Source organism: Triturus cristatus, chromosome 2_1 (genome assembly GCF_964204655.1).
Source record: "Triturus cristatus chromosome 2_1, aTriCri1.1, whole genome shotgun sequence".
NCBI lineage: Eukaryota > Metazoa > Chordata > Amphibia > Caudata > Salamandridae > Triturus > Triturus cristatus.
The window spans coordinates 1,158,299,594-1,158,326,596 of record NC_140581.1 but is presented as its reverse complement, the minus strand read 5'-3'; the positions used below and the strand labels follow the sequence as shown (position 1 = coordinate 1,158,326,596).

Below are 27,003 nucleotides of genomic sequence, written 5' to 3'. Positions count from 1 at the left end.
CAGGAAGAGGGGGGTAGGTCACTCGTTGACAATCAGGAAATATGTAGAGGACAGGAACTAATAAACCGGACTCTGTGTTTTGCAAGAAGTAAGGAACCGGAAACCTTGCCAGGGAAGTTCTTGAGACACTAGAAAGACCTAGAGCAAACTATGCAAAAAGAATTCAAGTATTCACAGAAAACAGAAGATACAGTTCGGAACTGACCAGAGGAACCAGCCCCCCCAGGGGCGTATGTCCACTGGAAGACAGGCAAGATGTGCACAGCCAGGTTGTAAGAGCACGCCTGGAACGAACAGGTGCGATAAAACCCTGAACCAAACAGCAGGGAACGGACGTCCCCTACAGAGGCGGGGATGTGTGATGGACTCACCGTAGACAACCAATACGCCACCCCTGGAGATAAAACAAAGCACATGGATCTCACCAGAGGTGATGTCCTACAATAGTAGGAGAGTCAACTTGTGGCATTTTATAGGCCAGGAAGAGTAGCAATATAATTGCCAACAAATACCCCACATAGGCTAAGGCACATCCCTACAAAAGAAAGGTCCCTCTTGAGACATGCTCTTAGGCAGAGACTCAAACGAAAGGCAACACAATTATCCTGCTGTATCAGAAGAAGAAAAGAACATAGCTGAACAGCCACGCAACCCAGAACTTCAGTTACCCACAAAGGGCAACAGAAAAGAAAGTGACGGCACAGTCACGGACTCAAAAATCCTCGTGGAGGATTAAAATCTGGGAAGACAATCAACCATGGACAGGAGGCGCCGAATTGCCGAATCAGCATGGGCGTCAAAAAGAGTGACCCCATCAAATGGCAGATCCCTAAGCCGAGCCTGAATATGCTGTGGAAAAACGCCATCGCGCAACTACGCGTGGCGGCGCAAGACAACCGACCTGGCCATAGCACCACCTACCGAGTCCGTGGTGTCCATGGTAGACCGAATTGAAAAATGCGCCATATCGTGGCCATCACTGATGACGCGGACCAGATCGATACGCAAGGTCTCCTCCGGCAAGGAGGGGAGGAGTTGCTCGACAGCGTCCCAAAGGGCAAATGTAGCCCGAGCAAACACACATAGTGTTTAGGGACTGGAGTGCAGAGCTGGCGGATGCAAACACATCAGGGCCCCATGACTCCAAGCACCGAGACTCCAGAGTGGGAGGGTGGAACGGAACAGGAGTGATAGAAAGGGCTGCCTGAAGCACAAGTCCTCCAGCTCCAGGACGGAGGGTCAAACAGACGGGGTCAGTGGGAGCAGGCCGATGGCGATGTGCTACGATCCACGGTGTCCACTGAAGAGGGACTTGCCCAAGTCCCAAGAAGGATGTCAAATAATGACTCCGCAAGCGGCAACAATGGTTCCATGTTCCCCGCGCCCTGGTGGAGAAGTTCCTACAAAGGCTCTGAAGGCCTAGACACAGTGTGTCTGCATTTGCAAAATGGCTGCAGCCCTGCAAACAGCCCTGACAAACGTCCCACTAGCCTCCGTGGCCCCACAAGTCTGGGACAGCAAACTATCTTAGGGGACGGACTCAAGCTAACGCGGCCACTCAAAAGAAGTAGGCCAATGCCCCATATGGAACGCGTTACTTACCTGTAACTGCGGTTATCCAGTATTGGTATCTTTCATAGATTCACATGCCTGAATCATTCCCCGTCGTCGGGATGGGAGTCACCGGTAAATAACAAAGCAATGTCTAGAAGACATATAGAGTAACAGGCCCCAAAGGGCCCTAGCTTAGAAAGCTATCCACATCCTTATGTAAAAAGGACCAAAGTTTGGCCAGTAGCCAATCAGCTAGCACCACCCTCTAGAACCCTCCTGGAAGGAGCTCTAGTCCCTCAGATTTTCGTAAGCACAGTGCTAAGTAGTTGTATCACTGAGAGATCCAAGAGAGCCCTTCCAGGGGAGGTGGGTGGGTTGCATGTGAATCTATGAAAGATACCAATACTGGATAACCGCAGTTACAGGTAAGTAACGCGTTCCTTATCCAGTATTAGGGTATCTTTCATAGATTCACATGCCTGAATCAGAATAGTAAGCAATACAAAGCACATTTCGGCAGGCACAGTAAATAAACAGTCACTAGATAATAACATATCCATGTGAAAGATAAAGTATCAAAGAACCATAACCCAGGTAATGCCAACATAACAGTGTGAAATGTGCATAAAGAGACCAGGATGGTGGGATGAAAAAAGGAAAGGGCTCACCTCTATTGAAATAGATGACAGAGTACAGCTTGCCCCACTGCAGCATCCTTCATGATCTCCGTGTCCAGGCAATAATGCCTGGTGAATGTATGCGGCGTCTTCCATGTGGCCGCTCTACAAATATCCACCATGGACACTCCTGCAAACAGTGCCATGGAAGTAGACATCGCCCTTGTAGAATGGGCACGAACTGCTGATTGCAGTGGACGTCCTGCCTGTTGGTGACAGAAGGTTATGGCTGAAGAGATCCAGCGGGAAATACTCTGTTTGGTGAGCGGTAGTCCTTTCTAGGCCTACTGTATGCCACAAAAAGTTGATTAGACTTCCGAAATGTTTTAGTCCTTTCAATGTAAAACTTGAGGCAGCGCTTAATATCCAATGAATGAAGAGCCTTTTCTGCCCCTGTGTGTGGATTCGGGAAGAATGAACGTAGTACGATAGGTTCATTGAGGTGGAACGGAGTCGGAACCTTAGGGATAAACTTCGGATTCGTCCGAAGAATGACCCTGTCCCGTTTGAACTGAATGAAAGGGTCCTGGATTGAGAACGCCTGTAGTTCTCCAACCCGTCTTGCCGAGGTAAGGGCCAGCAGGAGTGCAAGCTTCCAGGAGACATACTTAAGATCTGCTCTGTGGATTGGCTCAAACGGGTGTTTCATCAGCTGAGCCTAAACCGTGTTAAGATGCCAAGCCGGTGGTACAGGCTTCACTGGAGGAAAAGTTCGAAACAGCCCTTTAAGAAATTGTTTGATAAGTCTGTGAGACCACAAAGATGGACCTATAGAGGACCTCCGAAAGCGAGATATTGCCGCTAGGTGTACTTTGATGGAGGCATGAGCTAGACCGGATTTTGCGAGGTGCAGGAGATACGGTAAAATCTGTTCCGGGGTCGAAGAAAGAGGGTTCAACCCGTTTGTTTTGCACCATATGCAGAATCGTTTCCATTTCAGTGAATGTCTTGTTGGTGCTATCCGCTCGAGCTAGGATTTGTCTGCAATCCGGAGGAATGTCTAAACCCTGGAATTCTCTGTACTCAGGAGCCATGCAGATAACGAGAGACTCTGGATCCGGATGCTGAACCTGTTGATTGTGCAGCGTTAGCAGAGATGGAAACGGGTGCAGTTTGATTGGAGGTTCCAGGGAGAGGATGTGAAGCTCCGTGAAAACAACAATTGATGGACAGAATGCAGAACAATGTCATACATTCACCCCAGTACAGAGATCTGGGCCTAAATCCATCGTTTTTTTGCTCACCATGCCATTCCAGTTTGAACCCAGCCATATGCAAATCAGTCTTGACCCTGTGCCCCATGGGAACAGTCCAGCCCTAAGTGGGATGGGTATTCCCAGACGTGGGACCCGTGCTCACTACGCCACTGGAGTCAAGCTATCCTGGCTGATGACGGCTGTTAGCCAGAAACCGGTCCTAGGATGCTTGATTTCGGTCCAGGGAAGACATGGCTTGGCAGTTCGGGCTGGACTGTTCCCATGAGGCACAGGGTCAAGACTGATTTGCATATGGCCATGTCTAAACTGGGGTGGTGTAGTGGGCAAAAGAACGATGGATTTAACCCAGATCTCTTGACTGGGGGAGAATGTCTGCATTGTCAGCATTCCGTCCATCATTTGTTTGTTGTGAAGCTCCGTGAACCAGTGCGGACGTGGCCAAGCTGGGGCTATCAATATCAGAGTGCAGGGCTTCGCTTTCATCTTCCGTAACACCCTGGGAATTAGGGGAAAAGGCGTACGCAAAGACGTTGCACCATGCTATCGAAAAGGCATTCCCCAGAGACCCTTGTTGGGGATGCCAGCTTGTAAAGTGTTGGCATTTGGCGTTGATCTGGGTGGCGAATAGGTCCAGAGAAGGGGTGCCCCATTGATCGAAGATGCTGTTGAGGACTTGTTGGTCCAGTTCCCACTCGTGGCAAGTTGACTGCCGTCTGCTGAGGGAATCTGCCAACACGTTGTGGACGCCTGGCACATAATCTGCTCGCAGAGAGATGTTGTGAGTGAGTGGCCAACTCCAAATTTTTTGTGATTCTCGAGAGAGTGTCAGCGAGCGTGCTCCTCCCTGCTTGTTCAAATAGTGCATTGTCGTGGTGTTGTCTGTTCTGACAAGCACCATGGAGTTCTTGATTCTTGGGAGGAAAGCCACCAGAGCCAGGTAGACGGCGCGCAGCTCCAGGAGGTTGATATGAAGTGCCCTCTCTGTAGGGGACCATTTCCCGCTTATCTGAAGCTCCTGAAGGAAGGCTCCCCAGCCCTCCAGGGAAGCATCCGTGGTGATTATGTGGGGTGCTGCAGGAAGCAAGAAAGGCAAGCCTTTTGAAAGGTTCTGGGGAGACACCCACCATCGTAAGGCCTTCCTGATCACAAGTGTGACTTGGATGACGTCGTCGAAGGATCCTGTACACTGTACCCATTGATCCGACAGTTCTTTTTGAAGGGGTCGCATATGGAGACGACAATGCGGGACCAAGAGAATGCAAGAAGACATCATCCCGAGAAGGGATTTGAAGAGACGCACTGACAGCGTCCTTTCGGACATTATCCTGAAAGCTAAAGCCTGCAGCTTGTCCTTCCGTTCCTTCGATGGAAAAGCTTTCCGTAGTACAGTGTCCAGAGTAGCGCCCAGAAAGTTAATGCGCTGAGACGGCTGAAGGACGGACTTCTCTCGATTGAGCGTTAGGCCTAGTGAATCGAAGAGCGTTAGACAGGCGTTTGAAGACCTTGACGCGCCCTGAAGAGATGGAGACTTGACTAGCCAGTTGTCTAGATAGGGAAAGACCGGATGGTGATGGCGTAGGTAGGCCGCCACTGGAGCTAGACATTTGGTAAAACTGCGGGGTGCCGATTTGAGGCCAAACGGCAGAACCCGGAACTGGTAATGTCTGCCGGCCAACACGAATCGTAGGAATTTCTTGTGGTTGCGATGTATTGGAATATGGAAATAGGCGTCTTGCAGGTCTAACGACACCATATAGTCGTTCGCATTGAGCAGATGTAATACCTCCTGAATGGTGACCATACGAAACGACTGCTGTTTCAGATAGTTGTTCAGATTCCGTAAGTCCAATATCGGCCTCCATTTCTCCTCCTTTTTCCTGATAAGGAAGAAGCGGGAGTAGAACCCTTTTCCCCGTTGATTTGTGGGAACTCGCTCTATAGATCCTTTTTGGAGCATAGTCTTCACCTCCAAGAGTAAAAGACGTAGGTTTTTGTGAAGTGTTGGGCGGGGAGGGGTGGGAGGAGGGATTTGTATCAATTCCAGGGAATGGCCGAATTGTACTAATTGTAAGACCCAACGGTCCGTAGTTATTCTTCGCCAATTTTGGAGAAAGTGGGAAATTTTGCCGCCAATCTTGGAGGGTGGCGAGAAGGTGGAGACCGGCCGTAGTTGTAAGTCATTGGCGTCTGGAGGTTCCCTTTTGCCGTCCACCTTTACCACGAAAAGAGGACTTCGTGTATGTGGATTGTTGCCGCTGTTGATATTGCGGCCGGTATTGCTGGGAGGAGGAGAATGAAGAACGTTGGTGGAATTCTCCCCTACCAGAGGATTGACCTCTTCCCCTGGGGCCCCGAAAGGAAGGGTTCCGGAATTGCAAAGTACCCAATGCTCTGGCAGTATCAGTGTCTTTTTTAATCCCCTGTAACACCTCATCAATGTGGGTGCCAAAAAGAAGTTGGCCATCGTAAGGCATGTCCAACACCTTAGTCTGGACCTCCGGTCTGAAGGAGGTTGCCTTTAGCCAAGCCTGGCGTCGGAGAACTGCTGCGCCCGCTTATTGCCGGAAGCCAGTAGAAGCAATATCCATTGCACAGTCTATTATTTCCGAGGCCGATCTTTCTCCCTCAAGCAAGATCTTTTTTGCATCTTCTTTGGACTCCTCTGGCAGGTCTGCCATGTATGGTGCAATGTCTGCCCACATTTGGCGATTATAACGCCCCAAAAGAGCCAGGGCGTTAGAGGCCCTCACCGTCAAGGCCGACATGGAGGAGAACCGCTTGCCAATGGTGTCTAAGCGCCTGCCCTCCTTATCAGGTGGAGCGGTCAATAGAGCAGCCGGGTTGCTTCACCTCCTCTGTGCGGCCTGCGTAATGACCGAATCCGGCTTCGGGTGGCCCGTGAGACAAACCGGAGCTGTGTCCGGCGCTTTATATTTCTTGTCCATGCGTGGCAACACTGGAGGGACAGAGGAAGGATGTTGCATAATTTTAACTCCCTGTTCCCAAATGTAGTCTATCATTGGTATTGCTCGTACGGACTTCTTAAAGGGTTCCTTAAAGTCATAAAAGAAGCAGTCTTGCTGATGCGAGGGCATCGGAATTTGAAAACGCTGGGCCGCTCTCTATAATGTTATGGAAGCCGCCAATATCCTCTGGAGGCGAGTCGGCCGTGGTGGGGGCAGGAGAAGTCGGACAGGGAAGTATATAATCATCCCATTCGTCCTGGGGAGAATGGATCTCCTGAAGTTCTCCCTCTTCAGGTTCGTCCTCTTCTTCCTCATCTGTTGTTGGAGGAAGTGGCGTTGTAATAGGCTCTGATTGCAGCACCAATGGTGGCGGTCTTGGCCTTGGTGTTGGTGGCGCAACTGGTGTCGGGGGAGGCGCCGGCGTCGGAAACCTCTGTTTGTAGTCCGTGATCAGGAATTGGAGATCCGTGACCAGTGATGCAGGCAGGCAAACCATAGAAGGTGGTGGCTGCACATATTGTGGAGGTGGAACCGGTTGGTAATCCTGGTCCAAGTCCTCATAGTCAGATGTATCTTGGTATTTGACATGTAGCTATGAAGGGCTTGTCACAGCTGGGAACATACTGTCGTCCTCTGAATTTTCCTCCTCGAAAAGTTGAGCAGGTGGCAAAGTAGGGACCCGACTGGGTGATGTAAGGGCCGGTGTTAGTGCCCGTTTGGTGATTTTGAGGTACACAAATGTATTTGGCGTCTCAGAGTCAATAACTGTCGACGGGCCCGTCGACAGTAGAGGTGTAGGCGGTGTAATAGGCATATGAGACAGCGTCGACTAGGACAGTGATGGCGGTGTCGTCGTCCGTGAGGAAGACGAGAATTGTTTCTTCGACGACGACTGCGTCGACGATACTGGTCTCGTCGACTGTGTTCTTGTCGTCGTCGACGACGACGGTGGCTTCGTCGACGTGGGTGTCGACGATGGCGCTGTCGTCGACGATCCTGCTGTCGACGATGTCGTCGGCGGCTTAGCTGACGACGACTTTTTGATTTTCAGCATCGACGAGATCATTTTACCAGCCGTCGACGATGGTGTTGTCGTCGTCGACGTGGTCATTGAGTGGGATATGACCGTAGATATCGTCGCCGTCGACGAGGTCACAACGACTGCCGTCGATGGATGTCTTTTCGTCGATGAAGCCACCGTCGACGAGGAGGTCGTCGGCGACGGGGCAGAAACTGGCTTCTTAAAAGTAACCTGGACATCTGGAGGAGAGGTGATTCCTGGCATAGACGAGTCCAGAACCTCGGAAGACCTTTTGTGTGGCTTCTTAGGAGGTGGCTGCGACGAAGGGCCCGGAGAGGACGCCCTTGGTCGCTTGCGTGAGGAGTGAGAAGATATAATAGAACTCTCACTCTCCTCAGAGGACACCACAGAGTCCTTGTCCTTCAGCCTTTGTAGCCAGATTAAAAGGCGCCCTTCTCTGTCCTTCAGGGTCTTGGATGAAAAGGTACGACATACCTTGCAATCCTTGGCACTGTGGCTGGGGTACAGACAATAAAGGCAGTCCTTATGCTGATCATCCACGTGGAGCCTTTTCTTCCCACAGGAAGCACAGGATCTGAAGAGTCCTTTCTCAGGAGTATCAGCCATGACAAATCAGAAAGTTTTGAGTAGAAAACACTGGAAAACCAGAAGCAATGAGCAGAGCTCAGTGGAGACTCCCTTAGCACGACGTGCGGTAGAAAATCTGAGGGACTAGAGCTCCTTCCAGGAGGGTTCTAGAGGGTGGTGCTAGCTGACTGGCTACTGGCCAAACTTTGGTCCTTTTTACATAAGGACGTGGATAGCTTTCTAAGCTAGGGCCCGTTACTCTATATGTCTTCTAGACATTGCTTTGTTATTTACCGGTGACTCCCATCCCGACGACGGGGAATGATTCAGGCATGTGAATCTATGAAAGATACCCTAATACTGGATAAGTGTGCGCTTCGGAGAGCGTTGAAATGATTCAGTGGGTGGTGAATCGACCGGGAGTACATCCTCCACCAATAAAGCTGGAGATGAACTGGCGAACGGCGTTGAGGTGACGTGAAGCTGGCGTCGTTGACCTCGGAAAAGGCGCCGACTGCCGGAGTCGAGCTGGCGCCGGACGGATTCGAGCCGGCCGGAGTTGTGCCAGTGACCTCCGAAAAGGCCTCGGCTGCTGGAGTCGAGCCGGCAAACTCCGAAAAGGCCTCGACTGCTTGGAGTCGGACTGGCACCGACTCTACATCACCCGAGGTGGAAACCTGCGGGGAGAGAGTGTGCACAAGCGGTGAGGTGCACCGCGCCTCTGCCACCTCCAGCGATGTCGCAGGGAGCCCGGGAAGGCTGTGCGCCGGAGCTATGGAAGGGCTAGATGCCATGGGATGCCCCTGTGGGCCGTGTCCCAACGTTGAGGGGACCCTGGATTCAGATGCAGGGCACTCGGTCGGAGCCGAGGGCGAACCAGCCGGCGAAGTCTCGACCTGAGACCCTACCCCGCCTGTGGGGCCCGAAGGTGCGCCAGGGAGTGGGGGTGGGGGTAAAGCAAAAAAGGACTGCAGAGCCCTGCAGTGGTCCTCCATCTGAGGACGAGTTGCCCGGGCACCCGGAAACAGGTGCTATGCGGGATCCGAATGCTATGGGGCAGATTGTGGCAAAGACCGTGAGCTACAGGCCCTAACATGAGGTCTACTTGAAGCTGACTACTTCTATGACTTATGTTTCAGCTTACCAGAGGTAGGCGAAGGATGGCCACGGTACCGGGACCTGTCCCCTAACATGAGCATCGTCGTGCCATCGCCAGGCCGATGATTCCACCGGAGAAGGCGATCGGTGTCGTGAAGAGCCAGTTCGGGACATTCGCGCAGATAGCTTCATGCGGCGTTCTCGCAAGGCTTTGGGCTGCAGCTGTCGGCAGGCGTCTCACTCCACGGAGTCGTGGTGCTTGCCCAGGCACCACATACAGATTTCATGAGGGTCGTCGCTGACATCTGGTGCAAGCAGGACTGGCACTGCTTGAAGCCCGAAGACATCGAACACACTGTTCCTCGACGCATAAGGGCGCCGAGAAGGCCTGAAAATACAAAAACAGGCCAGAGGTTTGAGTCTCCCTGATCCGCTTTGGGACGCGGAAAAGAAGAAAACTGACGTCAGCACGCCGTGAGGGGTTTGTATAGCTTCCGTGGACGACGTCAGGACGGAGCCAAGCGGCGCCGCCTCCCAGCGTGCAAAGGTATTGCTGGGAAAATAATTTTCCGGGTCCAGTCTGACGCCTGGGGATATTCTAAGTTAAGGAATCTGCAGCGAGATGTCTCTATCAGATTTTGTCCTATACGGGCACAGGCGCAATTCTTGCACTTTTGGGTGCACCCCACACCATTTCAACCGCATGTTGCAATAGAAATTGACAGGGCAGCGCCCCTCCCATTATCCACAGCGCTATTCCACACATACAAACGTCCCCGCGATGAAATTGACACTGTACAAGTTCTAAGATGGGAATGGGCGGTTCTCCGAAAACGGGCACAATTGGATATACTATACGCTCCATCCATGCCCCTCTCAAACAATCCATTTCTCCCTCCGCATCTGGAGCCCAGAACACATCAATGCACGTCCACGCATAATATAAAGAAAGGAGGCGATCTCTACCCTGCAGATACTTTTCTCACATTACAATAAATGTGCGATCCCACACCTCCCAAAGCGCTGGATATGTTAACTTATTATCGGCATCGTGCAAAAAACTTTTGCCCACATTTCCTGAGCAACCACCAACGTTGCCGGCATTGGAGAACATATTAGCTGTGGAATCAGGGCGGAAACTAATTTCTCGTATTTATAACGGCACCCAGAAAACATCCAATTATCATCCCAACCGCTCGGAGGACCTGGGTAGGCAGGGGGGGTAGGAATTACGGACAAGCAATGGGAATGTAGCTGTAAACTGATGGAACGACTGTCGCCAAATTACCGTCTCCGTTTCATCAACTTTAAGTATATCCATCGCCTTTATCGTACACCCATTCAACTACATAAGATGGGGCTGCGTGAGGATGACCGCTGTTGGAGGTGCGGGCCTCCCGGCCGACCTTCCTCCATCTGGCATGGCAGTGTAGACCAATCGCAAATTATTGGATCAATATATTTGGTCATATTAAGGCCATCACCGGGCTGACTCTCCCCCACACGCCACTGATCGCATTGCTAGGAGTCCTGGAAATAGTGCCACCTAAACTTCGCAAACTGCCTGACATACTCCTATTACTGGCAAAGCGGCACGTAGCCATACACTGGGGTGTGGCCCTACCTCCCACGACTAGGTAGTTGATTGCCAGCGCGACATACTGTAAGGCACAACTGACAACGAATTGGGAATTGCTGCCAACACGATCCCGCCCTAGGGATATATGGGAACCCTTTGTGAACTGGTTACAATCGGCCGATGCGGTAGATGCGTAACATAACAAAATTGTATACCAGATCCATAAAGATGCTGTGTCCAAGAATGTGACGTATAGGGTAGTCATGTATTGAGTGCTGAGGTGTAACACCCTCTAAGGTAATTGTAAACGGGTACTTATTTCTGCTTCAGACAATGTATTAGCGGGCTTTGACTTCAAGAAGCATACTAGGATTTTGAAATGAATAATAGATTAAATGGAAGGTCTTGCACTGCATGTTATTGTTGTACAATTTGTGAGAAAAGCAAATAAAAAGAATATTAAAAGAAAAATACTCGCACACACTACCACAAAAGAGCATATGGGATTAATAATTTAAGCCCTGTAAGCTAGTAAAGGCTACCTGGACTTTCTACATAGTTTATCTCATTTTGGTACCCTACATAAAAAGCCAGCTTCCAACAGTCAGCACCGAGGAAAAACCAAGGCATGAACTTGTAGTGGTCCACTGGACTAATCCCTGCTCCAATCGAGGCCCCCCCGCAAGCATTCAAAATACACCTTTAGCAAAAGAGATTTGTTCATTTATAGCTGGCCCTATGGAAAGGATTCATGTAAGACACCAGTCACTTTGTGGATGTAAAGCCAATAATGAAGGTATTTACGCAAGGGTGCCCTAAATTCGTAAGCGTATTGAAGCATGCAACCACTATGACCGGTTACTTACATCGTACACAAGAATCTGTCAGTTTAGATTCTCAACCACCAACAGACAGCAGGGAAATTCTAAATCTAACATTAAAATTGAAAATGCACATTACATTATAAGTTTCCTTCAATTAAATTTGCAATAGTACTCCCTATTAATATAAGGGATATTTATTCCAGATAATCTGTGAAACCTGAGGGAGGTGTGTGTCGGGGGGAAAGGGTTATAATCGGAAATACCAGACTCCAAGATCCACACAGTGTAACCCAGAATTGTAAAAGTAGATTGGCACAATTTAAGAACTTGGGACATTGTAAAATGAAACTTATTGAAGCCAAAAATTCTGTCTAAAAGGTTTGCTACTTACTGTTGCTTTCATCTCCATATTTGTAAGTGCAAACTGGGCTTGCTGGAGTGAGTGCAGAAAATGAAGCAGGAACAATATCCAAAATGCGTTGGTGGTAAGCGAGTCTGCAATGCAAAAATTAAACTAGCATTTTACTAAGAGCTGGGCCAAAGTCAAAACAAAAAGTTTAAGATTCTTAGATAGCCCAAATTCTAGACCATATGCTTCTTCACATTAGTTTGTGAAATCTGAGCCAAGCAGCAATACAACAGAAAAGCTGTGTAAAGCTCTTAGTGCAATGGACCATGCATACACCCACAAAAGTCCTACCCAAACTAATGTGCTCCACTATAAATGTATACAGCATGTCAGGATAGGTCCAGCTGCATCTCAAATGAGTTGCAGGCACAGCAAGGAAGAAAGAAAAAGCCAAGCGCTTTAACGTTTTTATGGATGGGGGGCCCTTTTGGTGGGTCGCATCGTCATTGAAGGGAAATTCTTGCGATGTGGTTTTAATGTCTTGAAATTGTATGACTTTATTCAACACAAGCGTTATTGCTGCTTAACGAATGGTTTCATTTCACAAGCTGCTCAGATTTATGAAAGAAGCTAACCATCTACTAGTCACTCAACAGGTATGACAGCCTAGTTAATGAGGTCTCACTTTATCTGAAAGCAGTCTGCCTACAGCTCCCCGTGTCCTTTCAATTTCACATTCCCACTCAGTTGGTGACCATGACAATGCATCAACAAGAAAGTATAACCACTATAACAAAGTTATGACACATTTACCACTACAATGAGGTATGTTACAACACATTACAGTTATAATGCATTTAATGGTTGCAATTGTATAGGTAATGTAAGGCTGTTTTTAGGGATCAGGGATGAGTGGTATTTATCTGATAGCAAGTGATGTTTTAGATTTCAGGGATGTGCATAGTGGCAATAAAAGGTTTTTTCGGGTTTAGGGATAGGTGGTGCTGAGGTGTAGTAAAGGGTTATGTCTTTTTAGGACAGGTAGCATAGCGGGCTTAGTAAGACTATTTAGGGATGTGTAGTGCTCAGGGGTAGTATGACTTGATCATGTATATAGCTATACATTTCTAGCTCTATTGCCCAGTGGCGGTTGCCACTGGATAGTTATAGTTACGTCCATGTTTCCATAAGAAATATGTTTTTGTGCGTTTGTTAATAACTTTGGCATTGTTTGATGAATGTTCATGAAACTTTTCAAAAGTCTGATTCCACCTCAGCTCCTACTACCGGGAAAGCTATGGGGTGATCTGTCAAGCCTCGGAGGATATGCGGAGCATACAAATCTCCAGATAAGATCTGATTGGCTGCCACATCAACAAAAATGTGGCGGCAGCCATTTAAGGACATGGGAACTCGGACCCCTATCCTGTGGTGGGGACATAAGGGGCAGGGTTAGGCATACCCTACCTCTAATGTCAGATACCGCCCCACCCCCTTTTACATAAGAGACCTGGGGTCACATTACTTTTTGACTGGGCAATGCACTGCTAATTACCTCCTATATTACAACATTTGTAACATGTTCTGTGAAATCACTGATAATATCACTGCCGCATCTGAAATACCATCATTGATGACAACACTGTATGGCGGGGGCACAAGTTATAGTTCCTTTAGGACACAAGTTATTTACTTGAGGTAACCATAGTTGGTTAATTTCAGTGGCCTTGTTAGCTTAAAATGGTATGCTTTAATAGACATTTCCACCCAACTATAATGTCCCTTTTAACTTTGTTTTTTTACAGTGAAAAATATTTTTTTTCCGCTGTAGTAAACATATACACACACACATATTGAATATGCTACTTACCAGTATGCATCTGTTCTTGGCATGTAGGGCTGCTGACATTCATATCTGTGCATAGATCGCCGCCTAGTGTTGGGTCCGGATGTTTGCACGTTGTTGTCCTGGAAGAGTCTTCGAAGTATCCTTGGATAGGTGACTCCTCCCCTGGACTACAGTGCGCATGGGCATCCTCTCCATCCTCAGATTGTTTTTCGCCATTGTGGCAGTGATGGAGTAGATACAGAAAGTGATGACCATGCTTGCAGTAATTCTGAGAGCTGCAGCTGCGACAGGCGCCGGGGAGGAGGGAGGGTGATATGAATGTCAGCAGCCCTACATGCCAAGAACAGATGCATACTGGTAAGTAGCATATTCAGTTCGAGGCATGTGGGCTGCTGAATTCATATCTGTGCATAGAATACATAGCAGTGCCCTCTATTAGCGGCGGCTACCCGTGCCAGCTGCAGCGGTCTGAAAAAGTGTCTTGAGAACAGCCTGTCCTACAGCTGCCTGCTGTTTTGACTGCACATCTACACAATAGTGTTTTGTAAATGTGTGTGTAGTGGACCATGTGGCTGCTCTGCATATATCATGCAGGGGAATATTTCCTAGGAAGGCCATGGAAGCCCCCAACTTACGTGTTGAGTGGGCTCGTGGTGGAATAGTTAATGTGCGTTTTGCCTTTTGATAACAAATTTGGATACACTTAACTATCCATCTGGCTATCCCTGCTTTGGAGATGGCGTTACCTTTGTGGTGTGGGGCAAAGGCAACGAACAGTTGTTTTGTCTTCCTGAATGGTTTAGTCCTGTCGATGTAGTACATGAGGGCCCTCCGTACATCTAGTGTATGTAGTGCCCTTTCTGCAACAGTTTGTGGGTTTTGGAAGAAAACGGGCAGTTCAATAGTCTGATTCATGTGGAACTGCGATATTACCTTGGGCATGAATTTGGGGTTGGTACGTAGTACGACCCTGTTGGCGTGAACCTGAATAAATGGCTCTTGAACGGTTAGTGCCTGGAGTTCACCAACTCTTCTTAGGGAAGTGATCGCTACTAGGAAGGCCACTTTCCAGGTAAGGAATTGAATCTCGCATGAGTGTAGAGGTTCAAAGGGTGGACCCATCAGGCGTGTGAGGACCAAGTTGAGGTTCCACATTGGAGCCGGTGGGTGACTAGGTGGAATGACTCGTTTGAGCCCTTCCAAGAATGCTTTGATGGCAGGCACTCTGAATAGAGAGAGGTGCTGCCTGGTTTGCAGATAGGCTGATATTGCGGTCAAATGGACACGTATAGAGGTGTACGCCAGATTGCATCGGTATAGGTGTAAGAGGTAACAGATGATGTTGTGGATGGATGCGTCCAGCGGGTTGATGTCATTATTACCGCAATAAATGACGAACCTTTTCCATTTGGCTGCATAGCAAGCCCTGGTAGTGGGTCTCCTGGCCTCCTTGATGATGTCCATACAGTCAGGTGGCAGGTTGAGATAGCCAAACTCTAGGACTTCAGGAGCCAGATCGCCAGGTTCAGCTGTTGCGGATCTGGGTGCTGAACCTCTCCATGGTTCTGCGTCAAATGCGCGGGTTTGATCCGCAGCCTTTGATGCGGCACCACGGAAAGTTCGAGGAAGGTGGTGTACCACGGCTGGCGTGCCCACGTGGGAGCAACTAGGACGAGTGTCAGGGAGTGTTGTCGTAGTTTGCGAGCCACCAGCGGTATCAGCGGCGCTGGGGGAAAAGCGTACGCAAATCTGCCGGACCAGTTCATCCATATCGCATTGCCCTGCGACTGCGGATGTGGGAATCTGGCGGCGAAGCTTTGGCATTTGCGTTTTCGCTTTTCGCGAATAGGTCTATCTCTGGATGACCCCACTGCTGGAAGTACGGTTGGAGTACTGATGGGTGTAACTCCCACTCGTGCATCTGGTGGCTGTGTCTGCTGAGCAGATCCGCCATCTGGTTGTCCTTGCCAGGGAGGTGTTCCGCCATGAGGAACATGTTCCTCTGAATGGCCCACTTCCACATGCTCTGAGCCAGATGAGACAACTGTGGAGAGTGTGTTCCTCCCTGCTTCTGTATGTAGTACATGGCAGTTATGTTGTCCGTCCGGATTAACACGACTTTGTTGCACAGATGTACTTTGAATGCCTTCATGGCCAGGAAGATTGCCATCAGTTCCAGAAGGTTGATGTGCATCTTCTTCTGTTGTGTCGCCCATAGTCCCTGCACTGTGTAGTGGAGTACATGAGCTCCCCATCCCTGGAGAGACGCGTCCGCTGTCAGTACTATTTGCGGAACAGGCTCTTGGAACGGTCGGCCCTTGCAAAGGTTTTGTGGATTCCACCAATGCAGAGAGTTGTATGCCCGACCGCTCACCAACACTAGGTCTTTCAACTGTCCTTGAGCCTGATTCCACTGACGTGCTAGGCACTCCTGAAGTGGGCGCATATGTAACCTCGCGTGCGGGACTATGAAGATGCAGGAGGCCATCATGCCTATCAACTGCATAAACACTCGCGCTGGAAGCGAGTGATTGGGTTTGAACTTGGAGATCAGCAGTTGTATGCGGTTGATACTCACTAAATTTGGCTGAGCTGTGGCCGCCAGAGTGTCTATAGTCGCACCTAGGTACTGTTGTACGTGTGCGGGCTGGAGATGGGACTTTGGGTAATTTAGTGAGAATCCCAGACTGTGAAGAAGGTGAATGGTGCGGGACATGTGGCTTGCACATTGCTGGGCTGACTTCGCTTGAACGAGCCAGTCGTCTAGGTCGGGGTAGACGTGTATATGCTGCCTCCGTAAATGTGCTGCCACCGTAGCTAGGCACTTCGTGAAAACCCTGGGCGCTGTTGTCACGCCGAAGGGAAGGACTTTGAACTGATAGTGCTGCCCCTGAACAGTGAACCGGAGGTATTTTTTGTGTGAGGGGTGGATGGGTATGTGAAAGTACGCATCCTTGAGGTCCAGTGAGGCTAGGAAGTCTCCCTGCTTGAGAAGCGGAAGGACTTGCTGTAGGGTGAGCATGTGAAAGTGCTCTGAAAGAATGTACTGGTTCAGGGGTCTGAGGTCTAATATAGGCCTGAGCGACCCGTCCTTCTTTGGAATTAAAAAGTAGAGGGAGTACACCCCCGTACCCTGCTCGTGGATGGGGACGACCTCTATAGCGCCTTTTAGAAGCATACTTTGCACCTCTTGCTGTAAGAGCGTTAAGTGCTCTGAGGACATAGGACGGTTTCTTGGTGGTATTGTGGGTGGAGTGGAGGTTAACTCCAGACAGTAACCGTATTTTACAATATCTTTGACCCACCTGTCCGTGGTGATGGAGTTCCACGTGGACAGGAACCTTTGTAGTCTTCCCCCGACAGGTGTTATGTGGTCGGGAGGAAGGGAGAGGGCGTCACTGCTTGTTCTTGGGGGAGGACCTGGTGTTGCCGTAGCCACGTCCTCTGCCCTTTGTACTGGAGCCACGATATCCACCTCGGGTGTTTTTATCGTAGGTGGTCTGTGTATTGCCTTTGTTATACGTTTGTTGTGACCCCTGTCCTCTACCTGCCCCCTTGTTTCCGGGGCGACGAAAGGAGCCGCTCCGAAAGGACTGAGTTTGGAGGGCGCCCATGGACTTTGCAGTGTCCGTGTCCTTTATCTTCTCGAGGGTGGTGTCAACCTCTGGGCCGAATAAATAGTCGGGGTTGATGGGCTGGTTCAGTATGTTGTTTTGTACCTCAGGCTTGAATCCTGAGATTCGTAGCCAGGCATGTCGTCGCAGCATGACGCTTGTGTTTATGGCCCTGGCAGCCGTGTCTGCAGCATCTAGTGCACATTTGATGGAAGCATTTGTGAGTAGCTGTCCCTCTCTGATAAGAATTTCTGCACCTTCTTTGAACTGGTCAGGGAGATGTTGGAGTAGTTGCTCCAATGTGTCATAGTGCGCTCTATCGTAGCGAGCGAGGAGCGCTTGAGTGTTGGCTATGCGCCATATGTTGGCAGCCTGGGCGGCAACTCGCTTGCCGGAGGTCTCTAGCACCTTGGACTCTTTGTCCGGGGGAGGAGCGTCACCTGTCGTTTGCGAGTGTGCCCTCTTGCGAGCATTCGCTACGACGATGGAGTCGAGTGGTAATTGTCCTTTGATGTAAGTAGGATCCCCAGGTGCGGATCTGTATTTTTTATCAATCCTGGGGTTTATCACTCGTGCCCTGGTGGGTTCCTTGAAAATGTCCTTAGCTGGTTTGAGGACCCCCTTCAGCATTGGCAGAGTTTTTACATGTCTTTCTGAGGATGCAAAAGTGTCCATTAGAAAGTCATCCTCGATGGTATCTGAGTGAAGCTGTACCCCATGGTTATTTGCAGCACGTTCAATAAGAGCGTTGAACGCCGCAGTATCCTCCGTGGGAGATGTTTTTGCCCCATAGAGTTGTGGGTCCTGTGTATCGAGAGGTGCACTGGGGTCTGCAGGGTCGCCCCAAGTTTGATCAGGGTCCTGCTGGTCATCAGGGTCTGTGTCTACATGGTAGGGTGCTTGGTCATCCATGTAGTCCTCCAATGCATCCGTGTCGGAGCGTGTGGGGGAGAACCGGTGTGGATCCTGGTAGGAGGAATGGAACGGTTCATAAAGGAGAGGTTCTGATTCCACAGGCAGCTTCCTTTTTAGTGGGATCCTGAAAGGGTCCAATGGCGGTTCCGAAGTTATTCTTCGGTCGTGGAGAATCATCCTGCCAGTGTCGGCGTCGATGACACGTGACGGAGACGTCTCGTCCGGTGGAACCGGAGTCTGGGTAACCCGTGTCCTGAGTTGGAACATCTTCGGGATTGTTGACGGAGGCAAGCCGAAGGTAATGTTGGCTGGCCCCGTAGAGGTTGCTGGAGCTCCGATCGGGCCGGAACCCGACGGGTCTTTGAGGGCCGCCGTGGTTTTGTTGCTTTGGGTCGCAGCAGGCCGCACTTGGGGCGTCTTTGAGGCTTTGGCACCGGGCAGGTTCGTAGAGCCGGGCGTGGATTTTTTCGGTGCCGGCGGGTCCTCGAGTCGAGGTGTGGAGATCACCGTCGACGTCCTCGATACGTGAGGCATCGGCGTCGTCGAGGGAGCGACGCGAGGCGAAGCAGGCGGTATTGCCCTCGGTGTTGTTGGCGTCGGTAGCCGAGTAGGTTTCTCGGTGCCGATGGCCTTTTTCCGTTTGTCGACTCCGATGTCGCCCGATTCCAGTTCGGCACCGAAGTCCCTCTTGGTGCGGTCGGTGCCGACGCGTTGCGCTGGCGTCGAAGGCGTGGAAGGCCTCGATCCGACCAGCGCCACTTTCAGTTTCGGTTTCGTATGAACCGGAGCAGCTTTCGGTTTCGGTTTTGTGGTAGGGAAACCAGCTGGCTTATGCAGCAATGGCTGCCGCTGAACGTCCGAGGCCGGGCCCGAGGGCGGGGCCGAAGAACTACGGGATGGGTCTCGGGTAAGGCCCGAAGGCGATCCCTCGACCGGAGCCAAAGGCTGTGGCGCTGGTGTTTCTTCGGTTTGAACAGGTAGGCCTTGTTCATCATTGGAGCTACTCTCTTCGGCCCCTAAGGCCTCCTCGTCGTCTCCTACCTCGGTGTCGTCTTCACCTCTGTGGAAGAGTGACTCGTCGCCCTCGTCCGATCCGGGGTCGTGTTCGGAAACGGGACTGGAGGGTATGACTTCTAATTCTTCGACGTCGGCCTCGTCGAAGATGTCTGTTGGGGCCGGTGCCGCGTGCCGCGCCTCGAGTCTCGCCGCTCTTCGGTTCCTTAGAGTCTTCTTGGAACGGAACCGGGCACAGGCCATGCATGTCGATTCGTCGTGGTCCGGCGAAAGGCATTTGTTGCACACCGGATGGACGTCGATGTGTGGGTACTTCGCATTGCATACCGGACACCTTTTGAATGGCGTCCTGGATTCCATCGTCGAAGTCGAAAGAAGTCGGTGCTGAAAGTTAGTAAACTAACAAAATGCTATCGAAACCCGATCGATAAACAGTACCGACGCGAACTAAAGGCCTTTTGGCCTCGACCAAATAGTTTCCTAACTTGAGCTAAGATAGCACATCCGAACCCAATGGCGGAAAAAAACAATCTGAGGATGGAGAGGATGCCCATGCGCACTGTAGTCCAGGGGAGGAGTCACCTATCCAAGGATACTTCGAAGACTCTTCCAGGACAACAACGTGCAAACATCCGGACCCAACACTAGGCGGCGATCTATGCACAGATATGAATTCAGCAGCCCACATGCCTCGAACATATATATATATATATATATTTAATGTGTGAACTTGACACATGCACCATGACACTTACTAGACACCACTCTTTGCTAATTGCAATTAACTGAATGCCAGTTATGAGAGGAACCAATTATGGAAATATTACCAGAGGGTAGGGTATATGTGCCTTTAAAATCTGTAACGCGCACTCTGGTACGCAAGACTAGGATGGCCAAAATGAGCCCACAGGGGAAACACTTTATATGTCATTTAACATATGTGGATATGACAGTATATTTGGTTGTGTATGCACCTTATCTAAAGAGCCCATTAGTAATCGAGTTAAATTACGTATAGCCACTTGGCCACAATATATATGGGGTACAATATACAAACCTTTTTGTTATTGATTGAAGAGATGGTCAACAGTCCTGTATTAGTGGCAATACAAATACATGATATATTGCTCTTGAAAAAACGGAGACACTGCATAAGCACCATAAATATTTAGCAATTCATGTGTTTATGAATAGGATTGTATTTATTATCATACAGATTGCATCATGGTGAATTTATTTTGTCTAGATTATGTGTTATTTCAATGCTGATCCTTTGTAAAGTGAATTTGAATGAATTAAGTGAATTAAATCACTTGATTTACATTTAGTATTTTTACTGGTCTAGGTTGCCTTGTCACATGGCGAGCACGTAAGGAAAGGAATATGCTACTTACCAGTATGCATCTGTTCTTGGCATGTAGAGCTGCAGATCTACACACTTTTGCATAGATCGCCATCTGGTGTTGGGCCCGGATGTTTGCAGTTTGTTTTTCCTCTTGGAAAGTCTTTGGAAGTCACTAGGTCGGTGACTCCTCCCTTGGATCGTATTGCGCATGGGCTTCGGCTCCATCCTCAGATTGTTTTTTGCCAACAGGGAAAGATGGAGCGTAGTAATAACCGTGAAGAAACCCATGTGTGTTGTATCTAAATAAGATAGACTGGAACAGATGCAGGTAGCCGGGGAGGCGGGTGGGCGTGTGTAGATCTGCAGCTCTACATGCCAAGAACAGATGCATACTGGTAAGTAGCATATTCCGTTCGAGGCATATGAGCTGCAGATTACACACTTTTGCATAGACTATATAGCAGTTCCCAACCTTAGCGGCGACCACCAGTATCTGTTGCAGTGGTTTGAAACAGTGTTTTTAGTACAGCCTGGCCCACACTAGATTGTTGCTTGGTTTGCACATCTACACAGTAATGTTTTGTGAAAGTGTGCGGTGTTGACCATGTAGCTGCTTTGCAGATATCATCTAATGGGATGTTCCCTAGAAAAGTCATATAAGCCCCTATCTTTCGTGTAGAGTGGGCTTTAGGGGGAACAGATAGCGTTCGTTTTGCTTTGTGGTAGCAAATCTGTATGCATTTTACAATCCACCTAGCGATCCCTGATCTTGAGATGGGGTTGCCTTTGTGTGGTGGAGAGAAAGAGACAAATAGTTGTTTGGTCTTTCTGAAAGGTTGTGTTCTCTGGATATAGTAAAGTAAGGCCCGTTTAATATCTAGCGTGTGTAGAGCCCTTTCTGCAACAGTTTGAGGTTGCGAGAAAAATACCGGTAATTCTACCGATTGGTTTAGATGAAAGGGGGAAATGACTTTGGGTAGGAATTTTGGGTTGGTACAGAGAACAACTTTGTTCTGGTGCATTTGGAGAAAAGGTTCTTGTATAGTAAGTGCTTGTATCTCACTGACCCTTCTAAGGGAAGTGATGGCTACAAGAAAAGCTGTTTCCCATGTGAGAAATTGCAGTTCGCATTTATGCAAAGGTTCGAAGGGCGGTCCCATTAGCCTTGTGAGAACTATATTTAAGTTCCACACAGGTGAGGGTGGTACTCTGGGGGGAATTATTCGTTTCAGGCCTTCCATGAAGGCTTTAATGGCAGGCACTCTGAAAAGTGATAGGTGCTGTCTGTTCTGTAGGTAAGTGGCAATTGCTGCGAGGTGTAGCCGAATGGATGTATATGCTAGGTTACACCTTTGTAGATGGAGCAAGTAGCATATGATGTGCTGTATAGATACGTCCAGAGGATTGATTGTGTTGTTATGGCAATAAACAACAAATCTTTTCCACTTGGTAGCGTAGCAGGCTCTAGTGGTAGGGCGTCTAGCTTCTCGGATGACGTTCATACAGTCAGGGGGAAGGTTAAGGTATCCAAATTCTAAAATCTCAGGAGCCAGATCGCAAGGTTGAGCTGAGCTGGGTCCGGGTGTCTGATCTCTCCATGGTTCTGGGTTAGGAGGCATGGTTAGAGGTGTAGCTTTTGGTGTGGTACTACTGAGAGTTCCAGCAGCGTGGTGTACCACGGTTGTCTGGCCCACGTTGGAGCTACTAGGATCAGTGTGAGGGAATGCTGTTGTAGCTTTCGCACCACTAATGGAATTAGTGGGAGAGGTGGAAAGGCGTACGCAAATTTGCCTGACCAGTTCATCCATATCGCATTGCCTTTGGACAATGGGTGTGGGTATCTGGCGGCGAAGCTTGGGCATTTTTTGTTTTCGTGGGTGGCAAAGAGGTCCATCTGTGGATGCCCCCACATCTGAAAGAACGGGTGAAGAACCTGTGGGTGAAGTTCCCATTCGTGGATCTGCTGCGTCTGTCTGCTGAGCAGATTTGCCATGGTGTTTTGGACTCCTGGGACATGTTGGGCTAGGAGAAAGACTTTGTGTGGAATTGCCCATCTCCATATGCTCTGTGCTAGTTGAGAGAGCTGTGGAGTGTGTGTGCCGCCTTGTTTTTGAATGTAGTACATGGCTGTCATGTTGTCTGTGCGAATAAGGACTGCCGTGCCTAAAATCGGTGTCTGAAAGGATTTTAGGGCTAGAAAGATTGCCAGTAACTCCAGGTGGTTGATATGGAGTAACTTTTGTTGCGGCGTCCATGTGCCCTGCACTGTGAGGTGTAATAGATGAGCTCCCCAGCCGGAGAGCGATGCGTCTGTTAGGATTATTTGTGGAACCGAGTCCAGGGACGGTTGACCTCTGGAAAGATTTGTGGTGTTCCACCACTGCAGAGAGCGATGGGTGTGACCGTCTACCAACACCAGATCTGTCAGTTGCCCCTGGGCCTGGTTCCATTGGCGCGCTAAGCACTCTTGGAGTGAACGCATCTGGAGTCTTGCATGAGTCACTATGAAAATGCAAGAGGCCATCATCCCTATCAGTTGCATAAACACTCTTGCTGGGAGAGAGTGTTGAGGTATGAATCTTTGACGCAAAGCCTGAATGCTTGCAATCCTGGCATATTTGGGGTAGGCTATGGCTTTTGAGGTGTCTATGGTGGCACCAAGGTATTGCTTTGTGTGGGATGGTGTTAGCTGGGACTTTTGGTGGTTCACCGTGAAGCCTAGCTAGTGAAGTAGTTGGATTGTAGTGGCGGTGTGATGTACACATTGGTTGTAGGACGTGGCTTTTATTAGCCAGTCGTCCAAATATGGGAAGACGTGAATGTGCTGTCTTTTGAGGTGTACCGCCACTACCGCTAGGCACTTGGTGAATACCCTTGGTGCTGTTGTGACCCCGAATGGGAGCACCTTGAACTGGTAGTGTTGCCCGTCCACTACAAATCTGAGGTACTTTCTGTGAGCATGGTGTACCGGAATGTGAAAGTATGCGTCTTTCAAGTCCAGTGTGGTGAGAAAGTCGTTCTGGGAGAGGAGCGGAAGTACCTCCTGAAGTGTTACCATGTGAAAATGGTCCCAATGTATGTGTTTAGAGGCCGGAGATCTAGAATAGGTCGTAGAGTCTCGTCTCTTTTTGGTATCAGAAAATATAGGGAGTAGACCCCTAAATTTTTCTGATTGGCGGGGACTTGTTCTATTGCCTGTTTTTGTAGGAACGAGATTACCTCCTGTTTTAGTAATGTGGAATGTCCTTGTGACATTGGGCGTTGCCTGGGCTGGGTGGAATGTTTGGGAGGGGGGGGGGGGGGGGGGGTTGGGGGGGGATAGATGTCAATTCTAGGCAGTACCCTGAGCGAATAATTTGGGTCACCCATCTGTCTGAGGTGATGGTCTCCCAGACCTGAAGGAAATTTTTTAGCCTGACCCCGACCAGGGTGCAGGCCGGGGGCAGGGGGTAGGCGGTGTGGCCGAGCGGGCGGTATTTGTTTTGCCTCTGCCTTTGTTATTGCCCCTATAGCCGCCTCTTTGATAACCCCTTGTGAAGGTGGATTGAGCAGGGGATTTGTAGGAAGTGGACGCGCTATCTGAGGAGTAGCCTCTAGCCATACCCCGAAAGGAAGAGCGGCGATAGGAGCGCCTAGGAGGGTGTGACTGCAGGGCTCCCATAGATTTCGCCGTATCCTTCTTCATTATCTCGAGGGCCTCATCTACCTTTGGGCCGAATAGATGTTCTTGGTCAAAGGGATGATTTAGGATGGAGGCCTGTACCCCAGGTTTAAAGCCTGAAACTCTCAGCCAAGCATGGAGACGGAGGAGGTCGCTAGTGTTAATGGCCCTGGAAGCTGTGTCTGCTGCGTCTAAGGCACAGTGTATAGGTGTTAGTTATAGTCTTACCCTCTTGAATTAATTAATTGGCGCTATTTTTGTACTTTTCTGGGAGATGGTGCATGATGGTTTCTAATTCATCATAATGCGCTCTATCGTATCTGGCCAATAGCGCTTGAGTGTTGGCAATACGCCATATATTGGCTGCCTGTGACGCAGTGCGCTTTCCTGACGCGTCTAGTAGCTTTGACTCTTTGTCAGGTGGTGGTGCTTCGCCCGACGCCTGGGAGTTTGACCTCTTCCGTGCAGTGGAAACCACTAGGGAATCTAGTGGCGCTGGCCCTTTGATATAGGCAGGATCTGTGGGAGCAGCTTTGTACTTTCTCTATGCGTGGGTTAATGACCCTAGCCATGACTGGGTCTTTAAAAACCTCTGGCGCATGTTTTATTACCCCCTTAAGCATAGGTAGTATGGAGGTAGACCTATGTGCGGTATCAAAGGTGTCGAGGAGGAAATCCTCCTCTACCGGGTCAGTGTGTGTAGCTCTACCCCGTGATAATGTGCCGCCCTCTGAAGTAGGTGGTGGAAACCTAATGAGTCTTCCGGTGGAGATGGCCTGGACGGGTAAAGGTCATCTTGTGGGACGTCTGGAATGTCTGGATTATTATAGTTGTCCCATGGGTCTGGGGATCCTGTAGGGGTGGGGTCTTGTGGCACATCCCCTGGATCGTAATATGGGTCCCCCTGATCATCATCGTCTGGAGACGGGGTCGGGGAGCGATGAGGTGGGGGTGGAGAAGGCGGAGGTGGAGAGGGTGGAGGAGGTGGGGGGAAGGCATTCTGAAAGGGGAGGTAGCAGAGTCTTTCCTCTTTGGAGGTGGAGGCGGAGCCGGTTTGTCGAAATGTCTCTTTTTAGAAGAGAGTGCCAAATGTCCAGTTTTTGGATCCTTGGTAAGTGTCTTTTGCAAGGGATCCGGTGTAAACCGTTCCTGTGACAATATTTGTTCCGTCGGCGCCGATGGTTTCGGGGCCGATGACTTTAGGCTTGTCCGTGCCGTGCTTTTTGGGAACCTCCGATTTCTTGGTCGGTGCCGAGGTGGGCTTCGGCGTGGAAGTGTGGGTGCCGAGGGCCGTATGGGGTTTGGTCGGTACCGAAGATGGCATCGGTACGGAAGTGCTGGGTTTCGACCCCGAGGACTTCGGTGCGGAGCTTGGTGTCGAGGTAGAGGCCGGTCTCTTTTTCGGTGCCGAAGTGTGTTTCTCGGCACCGCTGGAAGGCTGGCTCGAGCCCGAGCCGCCGGAAGGCTTACTTGGCTTCTTCACCGGGCCCGAAGGTGGGGTGTTTGAAGCAGTGTCTCTGGTCTTGCCTAGGCCCGGAGGCGAAGGCGTGACCGAAGCCTTTTTGGGTGTCGGCGCGGGTGTGGGAGGGGGTATAGTACTCACGACCCTCAGCGCCGGGGAAATGTCCTCCACATGCAAGTCGTCTGCTTCGGAAGCACTGACTAGGTCCTCTTCGGTGTGTGGTGCTGCTGTCCCGGAGCTTCGACGTCGTCCTCGAAGATGTCGACTGGAACGGAGGTCGAGGAGTGCGCCATGTTTCGTCTGGCCCTTCGATCTCGAATAGTCTTTTTCGATCTGAAAGACTTGCAGGCGGGACAGTCTCGAGCCTCGTGTTCAGGGGAGAGGCAGAGGTTGCACACCTCATGAAGATCGGTGTGGGGGAATTTGGACCCACATCGAGGGCACTTCTTGAATGGAGTTCTTTCCATCAGCCGGGACCGGAGCTTGGATAGGACCGAAGGCCGCCGTTGACGACTGGCATCGAAGATGTGTCGACGAAGAGAAGGGGATTGAGGAGATCTGGATCTGAACAATACCGCGAGGATTCCGCTTCGATCGACGAACTGGAAACCGGAGCGCGAAGTATTACATCGGAGCCCGATGGCGGAAAAAAACAATCTGAGGATGGAGCCAAAGCCCATGCGCAATACGATCCAAGGGAGGAGTCACCGACCTCGTGACTTCCAAAGACTTTCCAAGAGGAAAAACAAACTGCAAACATCCGGGCCCAACACCAGATGGCGATCTATGCAAAAGTGTGTAATCTGCAGCTCATATGCCTCGAACATGCTACTTACCAGTATGCATCTGTTCTTGGCATGTAGAGCTGCAGAGTTGTACACTATGCATAGATCGCCATCTGGTGTTGGGCTCAGATGTCTGCATGTTGTTTTTGTCTTCGAAGAAGGGCTGCTGTCACGAAACCAGTGACGACTCCTTCGGTGGACAATGCGCATGGGCATCGGCTCCATCATTAGATTGTTTTTGCCAGTTAGCGTTCGATGGAGTAGTAAGAAGTAGAAAGATGTCCATGAGTGATGTATCTAAATAAGATAATACTGGAACAGATAGAGGTATCCGGGGAGGCGGGTGGGCGTGTACAACTCTGCAGCTCTACATGCCAAGAACAGATGCCTACTGGTAAGTAGCATTTTCCGTTCGAGGCATATGAGCTGAAGATTGTAAACTATGCATAGACTATACAGCAGTATCCTCCTTAGCGGTGGCTACC

At 49.9% G+C, this 27,003-nt stretch overlaps 1 protein-coding gene across 1 annotated transcript in view; it reads right to left on the bottom strand.

Moving 5' to 3' along the window:
- Positions 1 to 27,003, bottom strand: part of NCBP1 (nuclear cap binding protein subunit 1) — a 614,484-nt gene that overhangs the window by 332,959 nt on the left and 254,522 nt on the right. The window contains exon 15 of the mRNA XM_085636602.1: positions 11,916 to 12,019. Within this exon, the coding sequence (XP_085492728.1) occupies positions 11,916 to 12,019 (104 nt within the window). The remainder of the gene's footprint in view (positions 1 to 11,915; positions 12,020 to 27,003) is intronic.